The sequence below is a fragment of the Nicotiana sylvestris genome, chromosome 9, assembly GCF_000393655.2.
Source record: "Nicotiana sylvestris chromosome 9, ASM39365v2, whole genome shotgun sequence".
Classification (NCBI taxonomy): Eukaryota; Viridiplantae; Streptophyta; class Magnoliopsida; order Solanales; family Solanaceae; genus Nicotiana; species Nicotiana sylvestris.
This window is the reverse complement of record NC_091065.1, coordinates 108,559,595-108,570,390: the sequence shown is the minus strand read 5'-3', so window position 1 is coordinate 108,570,390 and position 10,796 is coordinate 108,559,595. Positions and strand designations below refer to the sequence as shown.

Below are 10,796 nucleotides of genomic sequence, written 5' to 3'. Positions count from 1 at the left end.
TCATGGTTCTCAGCCCTCATGTATCATAACTTAGCATGGCAAAGTAAATTCTTAGCAACGAGACCCTCGGCTCGTGTGCTCCCTACTTTGGCATAAGTAGTTTCAGGAAGTCAACGCCTTGGTCAGGACCCCCGACCTGGACGATGACCCCTTCTCAAAATAAAGGATACTCCCAAAAATCTTTTCTTTCTAAAACTTCTTCTTGTAACTTTTCAAGTCTAAATCTTTTACACATAATCATACCGGTATCCTTAAATGTAAGGCATGGCATAAGAATGAATTAAACATTCAAAAGTATTTATAAAGATTCTTGCTCCTTCATGAATTTTCAACATGAAAATGGCATATAAGAATAACACAAAAATCTGAGAATTTATGCACATATATCAAAATAATCGTCTAAACTTTAGCTAGAAAATAATTCTAAGCTAATAGGTTCTTACTCACTCCAATTAAGTATATATCAACTCTTTTATGCAATTCATTAAACACTTTGTATGCGTGCTTTTGTGAGTTAAACCACTTTAGTAAAGGATTATATCAACTCACCTCAAAACTTCTCGAGCCAATACGTAGGCCCCAGTCTAATTGACACCGGTCAAACAGTGGATTCTACAACAACCAGTGCATTTTAATTAATTTTAAAATTTCGCACCTAAACACGGAACTTTACTGTTGATTTAGAAAAGGAAGGGAATAACTATTTAGTTCTTACCTATTGGGTAATTGACAAAGGGAATTTTATATACCTGAATTCAAGAATTAGCAATTTGTAAAGAACCCTAGATTTTTCGTTGCCTGCGTGATAAGAAGCCTCTGTTCCGTGAGCGAACTGTTCTGTTTTTCGTCTAAGGCAAAAGCCTTCCGTCCTTTTTGATGAATGACAGAACGTGGGTTCTGTTTCTCTTAAGGCTTGGAGATTTTTGTTTTCCAATAGCTCCCCCCCCCTTTTAAGTCTTTTACTTTTTTTTTTTAACTTAACTAATAATTAATGATACCCACTTTTAATAATTAATAATATTAAAATTAGTAATATTTTCCTAATTGTATATCCAAATATATATATATATATATATAACTATAGGCAAGATAAATAATAATAATAATAATAATAATTTAATTCTATAATTAGCGTGTCTCGAAACTTTTATAAATTTGAGGAGTGTTACAAATAGACTGCACTAAATGGAGGCATAGCCAATGCGATCACAAATGGAGCTGCAGGCACTGCCATTTAATTGCATTCCAAACCATGTTAGTTGGCTTTTTCGCTCTTAAGGACTCTGCTTCATTCTTGAATCCGCAGGACAAGTTACAATGCGGAAGAAGGATCTCCATCATGACCCTGATCCACTTGCCAATTTTTCGTTACCATATTCGCCAAATTCATATTTCTCGTACACTTCAAGTAAGAGCTCCCTGCACGGCACAACAGCCCCGAGCTTTATGCAAGCAAGGAAAGCTCCAGAAAGTTTACGGTGAAGACTATAAGCTTCCTCAGGTGGCGGTGTCAGCCTGTGCCTCAGCATTGTAGCGCCTAGATTTGAAATGCTTTGGGTAATATTGTTAGCTCGAAAATCATAGCCTCCAAGCTTTGAAAATGGCAACCCCACAACAAAACCTGCCTGGACATGCGTCTCCATCATTATTTCAGATTCTTCTCCTGTGAGGAAACCAAGCCTCTGAGACAACTTTATTATAGCTCCCCGGTCATTGTTTGCGCAAGCAAAAACCTGGTTTAGCGATCAATCAGTATCTCATATTAAACAATATAGGAATATAGAAGTGTCTCAGGTCAAAAGATTCAATGTCAATCATGCATACAACCTAAAAAAGTAAGCTAAAATCGCAACGGATCTCAGGTTTGCAGTTCGCCAGAGATGATTATGCTTTAACTAGAGAAAGGTACTGGTACCGTATGACAATAAAGGAATGCTTCAGATAAAATCTTTTAAGAAACTTGGCCAAAAATGCAAGCTTCAAATGCCACTAAACAACAGTTCAGATAACGGACAAGACCACTACGACAAATTGACCACCAGTTTATATGTAGATTTGATAGTTCCAAAGTGGGCAAAAGCATATAATTTGTCATTTAGCTGAGCCATATAATTATTTCAAACTTCCCTTTGAGCTAGGTCTAGTGAAAAATTACTATAACTTGCATACAGAAGAATAATAAACTCCAGCGCAATTCAAGTAAGCAAAGACATCTTACCATTCTCAAATAATCATCCACAAAAGGTTTGGGGTAGTCCCGAGCTGCTCCAAAGTCAATGAGATTGATTATTCTTTCAGACTCATCATACAGGAAATTGCTCCAATTAGGATCGGTCTGCTCTAAACAAGTCAATGTTAGGGAAAAGAAAAAGGACAGCTTCTAAATTTCAGTATAATTGTAGTTATAAAAAGAACTTAGTATAATCGTAACAGTGAGCGAAGATAATTATAATTACACAAACCATTGAGAAAGAAAAGCTTAAATTATTGAGGGAAAGTTTCCCAGTGTGCTTCTAAAGCTTGCAGTTGAATGGGAACTATGTGGGTTGAGATAGGGGGTAATGTGAGGCTATGCTGCTCGGACTGTCAAAATTGCCTCCGGTTGAGTGTCCGATCCTCCAAAAATGCACATACTTTTGGAGGATCCGACACCTAACCGGCAGCATTTTTTAAGAGTCCGAGCAACATAGATGTGAGGCCATGCATGGCCTTGCACCCTGGCTCAGTGGGTTGCTCTCTCAGCACCATTGTTTACTGTAGCATGGCATGATTATATTTGTCAAGTAATGTACAATGAGGAAGAAATCATAACCAGGGAGTAATACGAAAAACATCAAGCCCGTGCAGGGCCTACAGGGACTTCTCCATTCTCTCAGCAACCTTTCTTACCGAAGAATGGAAGGATTATATCACTTGACGGAATATACAACAAGGAAATTGAACCCTTAGATCTTATGTAGTACTAACAGGATAGAAATATTGTATAGAAATTAACAATTTACCTGCATGAAACGAAAAACAAACAACTCCATCAGAGTAAGCTCGAGCAATTTCCTTCCGACGTAGTTTCGAGTCTCTTGATCCAGTAACGCCACCTTGTCAATTGGAATTCCTACAAAAATATTCATAGCAGTTATCAATTACAAAAATCAACTTCAAATAATCCCAACGAACCTGACGCCAAATACATCAGCTGATGAAAGGAACCAACCGTAACATTAAATTTTTGGTGTTTTCAAATGTTGGAAATGGCTAGATTTAAAGCAGTTACCAGGGACAAGTTCTGAAGTCAGTACTCGTTTACTTGACAAATCATCTATGACCACTGGAACATAAAATCCCTTCGCGCCAGATAATAGAATGCCAAATCTTTTTTGGCTCTTCGCTTCCAGCTCATAGTCGCATTCACGAAAGAGTTCTTCTTTGGCCACCTGAGGTTGAAGAATAAAACACATCTATTTCATTAAAGTTGCACCATAAAGCAAGGAGCCATGATCATTGTCAAATAAGTGTCTCTGGAGCAAGGAGGGTGCTGTTTCCCAAATGTGAACTGGAAACCAAATTGCACTTCGAACGGTGAATTTCATCAAGAGAAGTAGCATTGTACGAGAAAGTACCTCCACTTTAAGCTACTTAACAGTATAACCTAAAGGGGAAGGGAAGGTGAATTTTCACTACCCTTAGTTAGCTTCATCAGCTACCTTTAGTTGTTAATTGGACAAGAAAGGGAAATGAAAGTCAGTCACTTCTTCTCCATCAACTTTCAGACTGGTCTTGAGCTGAAATGGAATGGTAATATCTCGCTTTAATTTTGATTCCCATACTTATACTTCATAACCAAACAAGTCAAATAGATGTTACCATTCTCTTAAACTTCCACTCTATCCTCCTCTTTCAACTCAAGTGAACAATAAGTTAAACTCTAAGAACTGCAGGTGACATGTCAAACGCAAGAATTTCTACTGATAAACAGATAAATTTACCTTCAAAACATTTTCAAGGTCCAGCTCATTAAGGCGACTAGAACCACAGAAATAGGTCAATTAGCTTACACTTCTTCTATATTGTAAGAACCACGGGTGAAATATCAAATACAGGGATTGGTATGTAAATACACGAATAAGTTTACCTTCATAGCATTTTCAAGGTACAGCCCTTCTGGTATTAGATTTGTGTAATCTAATAGAAGTTTCACATTATCAATATCACTCTCAATGCTATCAGCAACACCTGGGTACTGTATTTTCATAGCAACATCCATGCCGTCCTTTGTGACAGCCCGATGGACCTGGAAATTGTTTAGAAGTAGTAAGTATGTGACTAAATCTGCAAATAACTAGGCAAAATCTTAGATAACTAAACATTTTGTATAAAGAATACAACCTTCAAGCAAAAGCATCAAATACCATTCTCTTTTATGCAATGAAACGGCCATTCATTTATTGAGAATGCAATACTGCCAGATCATGAATTTGTTAGTGTTATGTAAATACGGCTTCCCTAAGTCCTCAGAGCTTTGGACAAAGGATTCGGGAGTCCATGCTTTTATGTCTAAGAAATTTCATGTTGGCAAAAGAAGAAGCTAACAGTGTTCAATTGATTCTAAATAGTAAATAAAACAAATTAAAGTATCTTTCCTTGGTGGGTATAAGAACCGTACACATTAAAAAATGCAATATCAACAACTATACCTCAAATCCCAAACTAATTGGGACGGTTGTATGAATGCTCTATATCAATTACCCTCTTTAAGCATTAAAACAGTTCCTTGTTTTTTCATCAAAATGAGAGTGGTAACTCCAAAATATTTCATTTATTTACTGGCAGTGTCATTTATCCTATTATTACTTTGCCTACTCTAATTTTTAGCCGAGGGTCTCCGGAAACAACCTTTCTACCTTCATAGGGTAAGGGTAAGGTCTGCATACATATTACCCTTCCTAGACCCCAATTGTGGGACTATACTGGGTATGTTGTTGTTGTTGTTCAATAATGTCTTAGATAAACAGGTCTAATCTCAATGGTACAAATGAGATGTGTGAGTTTGGAAGATTTGGTCACTCATACAAATAGAAATCCAACACTTTCAAGATAACAACAAACTTTTCCCTTATATTGCTTACTATCATCTTGCTAGTACGAAATGCCCCCATTATCCTCATAATGTTTCCCCCCCTCCTCGATATGTCCCCCATACAATTCATTTAGAAAAATACTGGTAAAGTAGCTCGAAGCGCAACTAAGAAACAAGAGAACAAAATGGTGGTTTAGTTAAAACTAGATCACCTGTCCAATACTTGCTGCTGCCATCGGTTCATAATCGAAACTCTTCAACTTCGATGACCAATCTTGACCTAATTCACTGCCCAACACTTGATTAAGCTGACTCCTCGGCATAACATCTGCACCTTGACGGACAACATCCAAAGCAGCTAAGATCTACAAGCATATGAGAGAATTCATACCAAAAGCAAACAAAGTTGATAAAAATCAATGGGTGGAAATCCACAACCTCGTCAAAAGTGGATAGATCCCTTGCATAGGGTAAGTAAAACAGAAAAAGAAAAAGACAGAGGGTTTTTCTCACTTTACACTAAATTGTAACTCTAACAACATTAAACTTTATATTCTCTTTTACTTTTGAGAGGATAATGTTAAAATTCTCCCTCTCAACCATGACCACTGTGTAAGCTGCTACTGCAAGCTGCTGTGTAAGCTGCTACTGCAAGCTGCTGTGTAAGCTGCTACTGCAAGCTGCTGTGTAAGCTGCTACTGCAAGCTGCTGTGTAAGCTGCTACTGCAAGCTGCTGTGTAAGCTGCTACTACAAGCTGCTGTGTAAGCTGCTACTACAAGCTGCTGTGTAAGCTGCTACTGCAAGCTGCTGTGTAAGCTGCTACTGCAAGCTGCTGTGTAAGCTGCTACGGCAAGCTGCTGTGAATAATCTTCTACCTAGGGTAATGTTTATCCATAACCGGGTACCGAAGTGATAAGCTTCTTCAGGAAGCTTATTTCCAATAGAGTACTAAATAGATAAACATATTTACGGTGGAGTCCCATATGGATAAGCTTCTTCAAGAAGATTATTTACAACGGAGTACTAAATGAACATCCATAATATAATATATTTATAACAAGGGGAAGGCTCTCTGATAATTATAATCAAAACAAAGTAGCTTTACTGGTTCCTATTGTGCGTCCGTTTGCAGACCAGGAGACACCAAAAATCTATTTGACCTAAATGGCATTACGTGCAAGACATATTCTGGAAGGCATGCCATTTGATGAAGTATCACCTAATAGTTCATACTCTCCTATATGCAAGATCAAATCAAATTGTTAGCTAAATTTTGCTTTTTGGTGTAAAGAAGTTTATGAAAATGATACTGAATCCATTTTAGATATCATAGGTTCCCTACTGGAATAGGCTAGGGCCATTATTTGGGCCTCTATCTTTGCTTATGATATCTGGTATCCCTTTGTACATTCTTCTCTGCACTATCTTATTGCTCTGTTATAATATAGTAGCTTTTATCAAAAAAGGTTAGTCCATACTCTCCTTTAACCAATAACTGCAATTCCTAAACACCAGTTGTCTATTAAAATGAAACTGGCACAATTATAAATACATTGGCCCATTCAGAAGAACTGTAAACAAGTTACAAGGCAAGCAAACAAATGGTATGTTCAAAGCTAAATCCTTCTACCAGGTCTTAATGAAAAGGACGCGTTAAGCTTTAACATAAAATAATTTGGATTATGAACGTAGCAATGGAAATTCTTTCTTTCTTTCTTTCTTTCTTTCTTTAAGGACATGAAATCTAATTTACTATATGAAAAGCTTGTGCAAAAGACGATGACTCTATAAAAGTTGGTGCTATATGTGCAATTGAAGCCTCAGGGGGTTCTCCAATGAGGAGGATAGACAGAAATGGAAGGAACAAAGTGGATGCCTATACACTGTCAAGTCATAATACAGTTTTTTTTTTGGGGTGATAAGGAGATTAATCAAGTCATATTACAGATTGCTAAGAGAAAAAAGCAACAGATAAGGTCATGGCCATGGAAACAAATATGGAGGTCTGAAACTCCACGTAAAGTATCTTGTTTTACATGGTTAATTGCTAAAGAGGTAGCCTTAACCCAGGATAATTTGAAAAAAAAGAGGATTCATACTTTGCAGTAGGTGTTACCTGTGTGGAACAAAGGCAGAAACCATAAGTCGTCATTTTTTTTTTCACTGTCCGGTTACTGATCAGATTTGGCAGCTGTTTTGGAACTGTTTGGGTATTAAATGGACCATGCCTGGTAATACGGCTGGTTTTTCTTAAGTTGGAGCACTGTTGGTACAAACAGGACTACGAAAAAGAGTTGGAACACAATACCAGCCCGCATCTGGTGGACTGTTTGGAAAGAAAGGAATAAGAGGTGTTATGAGGTAGCTACAGTTCCACTTTAAAGATCAAAGCTAACTTATATTCTTGTTTTACTTTTAGTGTAGATTGGAACTTGTAAATGAAGGTGACTCTGTTTTAGAGCTTTTAGAATCCCTACATGTTAGGAAGGTCCGACTTTTGCTTTATACTTTTACTATGTTGTGTAGATTTCCAGCATAATTTTTGTCCTGCTTTTATTAAACTGTACCATTTCCAGAAAAAAAAAGCTGGAATTTCATATACGGGCGAAGGAAGAGCAGAGCAAGCATAAATATTTGTTCTGGAGCACTTTGGACAATCAGGTATCACCATAAGAGACTAATACTTGAGCTCTTCAGGGCAAAGAGAATGAATTCATTCAATATCAAGAATATCTAGCTTCTTTTTCTTTGTATATATTTGGAGGAGATTAAGATGTTCAACTGTATAGGTAATTGGACTAGTCTCTTGGAAATTAACAGTCTTGTATGGTACTCACTTGAGTACATATTGTACATAGAACTGGTGACTTTTTGTCAATAAAAGTTTAATTATCAAAAAGAACTACTCCCTCCAAATAAATATGATCATATAATTTTCACATCTTCCAAGAATTTAAATTTAAATATATTTAACAATTCAAATTAATATTTTGATGTGATGTTTACACTATCCGATCAACTTTTTAACTATTACTTTAGTAGTTTCTTCTAATAAACAAGTATAATAAATAAATCAAATTAAAATTTCAAAATCCATCTGCATTTAAAACTATGACATGCCAAAATGCAATGGGGGGAGTACAAGGAAAGGGAAAATAACTCCCAAGGCGTATTTTGGAACTCAAAATATTTACCGGAGCTGGAACCACAGATTCATCTTGGATGCTTAACATCTGCCCCAATTTTAAAGCTGCTCCACGCATTCTACATAATGCAAGAGCGAGACGTTCTGCATTTTTCTCAGATAGATAGGGGGATAGAGCCGATTGTTTCCCTAGCAAGTTTGGTGTACCAAAAACAAGCCTCTTGGCAGATTCTTGAAGTGTACCCCAAGCAAGACCAGCTCCAAGGCCCGCAAACCTTCAAAAAATTAAAGTTAAGTTCAAGCGAAGAGTCCAAGTCATGTGAAAAGAGAAAGTGATGTTCATGATAAGAGCAACTTCTGGTGCATCTTGGTTCTTTACATGCAAAAGGTTAATTAAAGCAGATAATTGCTAACGAAAACAAAAAGCCTGAAATATCCAGCCAAGTTCAAAATTTTGATATACAAGAGAGAGTGGTCATTCAACCTAGCTCTGTGGACGCATATTTTTCCAGTCCATTAAGAGCTAGGAATTGAGGCATAGTTCTTAATTCTTCCTTTAAGAAACAAACCTTCAATAACTTAATATGATAACAATGCATGAGACTCACTGATTTGCCTGCACATAATGCACCAGGAGGAGTACAACCTCTTAGGCCCTCAAATCTATACCAAGTCATTAGCATAAGTCCCCAATGAAGCAAAGATCTCTAAAAGCCTTAACTTTGGAATGGGACCTCAAGTTTCCAGCTCAAAAAAGGAAAGAGGAAACCACTGGAGTAATAGATTGAATAAATAAGAGACAAAAGATCTTTTAAAGCGTATGCTCTATATTCTTCCAAAGATCTAGCATTAGAAAGACTTGGAAAGCCTACAAATATTAATGCAGTAGCAGTAAGCAAAATCTTTTCTCTGTGATTTAGTTCCCAAGAAAGAAAAAGGCTACACCTATGATGAAACATTCTTGCATATACTCTGACAAGTTACACATGCAATTGTCTGAAAATCCTGGCTAATATAGCATACCTCAATTCTAGCTTATAAATTAGTCTGGAATCGACAACAAACAACAAAGTAAACATCCAAGCACACCAACACAAGGGAAACTAGCAAGTAGCAACAAGTAACCATTTATGAGACTGTTCAATACATATGAGAAGTATTGAATAATAGTAACTGATTTAAAATGTCCACGACTTCCCTTAATGGGTATGAGTGTAGTTGACACGGCGATGTAACCAAGGATACCAGGAAGTAACTCATGGACAGGGGTGGATGTAGGCTTTAAGATATGAGTTTGGCATAACCTGTATATGTGTTAAGAAAGCTACTAAATATGTTTAAAAATTAACCTCAACACCCAATTACTAGCAGTTGAGGTCGTTGTCCTAGAATCTAGAACCTATAAAGTTCAAATCCTGGATTCACCTCCACCAAAGAGAACATAACAAGCAGCAAGAGATTGTATATAATTACCCAAGAGCTCTAGAAAAAGAAGTGGACGGCACTTTCCTCTCCCGAGGCTTCCTCTGCCTCTTGATAACCAGCTCCGGAGTGGCAGGCCCAACAGCTTCAGCAGCGTTGCTTTCAGAAGAGAGTGATGAATCTTTCTGAGGATCACCCTCGATGGATGTCCCAACAGCAGTTTGAGACGGAGACTGTACTACATTTTCATGAAATTCAGCCGCAGCAACTTCGTCCGGCGGTAAATCGCGTTCAATTTGGGGCACAACCTCTGACTCGGAAGTGAACGTACTAGAACTAGAGGGGCTAGTTTTCTCATCCCCAAAGTAAACAACGCTTTGTTTATTCGAATCAGGATGTACAGCGGAATTTCCACCGATCTCCTTGTCGATTTGTCGAACCTTGCCCTTGGTGAGTCCGGTTAAGTCGGTGGCGGAGAGAAGAGTCTTCTTAATTAACGATTGCAAGTTGTTGTGGCGTAGTTGGCGGTTGACAGCCTCTTTGGCAACCAAAGATAGCCCATCTGCCAGCCTCGCTATGTCTTTCAGGTATGCCATTTAGAACCATAGATGTATTTAACTCTTTCGTTTTATTAGACTGAAGAAACTGAGGACCAAACTAGCGAAAGAGGCGGGCCGTGAAACAGTGAACGTATATGTACCAACATGGGTGGTGACGGGAAAAAGAAAAGGAGAATAGAATATCAGTCGTGCGGCCATATAACGGTTAACGATTGTGCAGTGGATGCCACAAATCAGGCCATACCTAACCCGCCGCCACCGCAAACTGAAAATAAAAAGGTCGTTTGGACACAAACACAAAAGGTGTAGTGATTTTAGCACACATTATTTTCTTGTTCGAAGTTCCAACATATTTGCTTTTGTTTCCATCCTTAAGTAAGCTCAATTTTAAGATTAAATATGTATATAATGCACACTTATATATAAATATATATTTTATTTTCGAGAGAGGCTAAAAATATATATTTTTTCTATTTTAATTGAGTTATTATTTATTAGACGGAATAAAATCTGCTATAAGAAAATACTATGAAAAAATTGTATTTTCTGGTCACTATAATTTTTGTGTGAGTTAGTGAAAGTTTTATGATTTTT

The 10,796-nt window shown here is 37.3% G+C and overlaps 1 protein-coding gene across 1 annotated transcript; it reads right to left on the bottom strand.

The window, feature by feature from the left end:
• Window positions 1–1,094: 1,094 nt before the first annotated feature.
• LOC138876843 (protein ABC transporter 1, mitochondrial-like) lies at window positions 1,095–10,548 on the bottom strand. Its single transcript, XM_070155839.1, has 8 exons — window positions 9,694–10,548; window positions 8,270–8,495; window positions 5,287–5,439; window positions 4,130–4,288; window positions 3,272–3,431; window positions 3,003–3,112; window positions 2,219–2,335; window positions 1,095–1,733 (listed from the first exon to the last, which is right to left on the bottom strand). The coding sequence occupies exons 1-8, from the start codon at window positions 10,236–10,238 to the stop codon at window positions 1,338–1,340; spliced, it is 1,866 nt and encodes a 621-aa protein (XP_070011940.1). The 5' UTR covers window positions 10,239–10,548; the 3' UTR covers window positions 1,095–1,337.
• Between the last annotated feature and the right edge of the window lie 248 nt (window positions 10,549–10,796).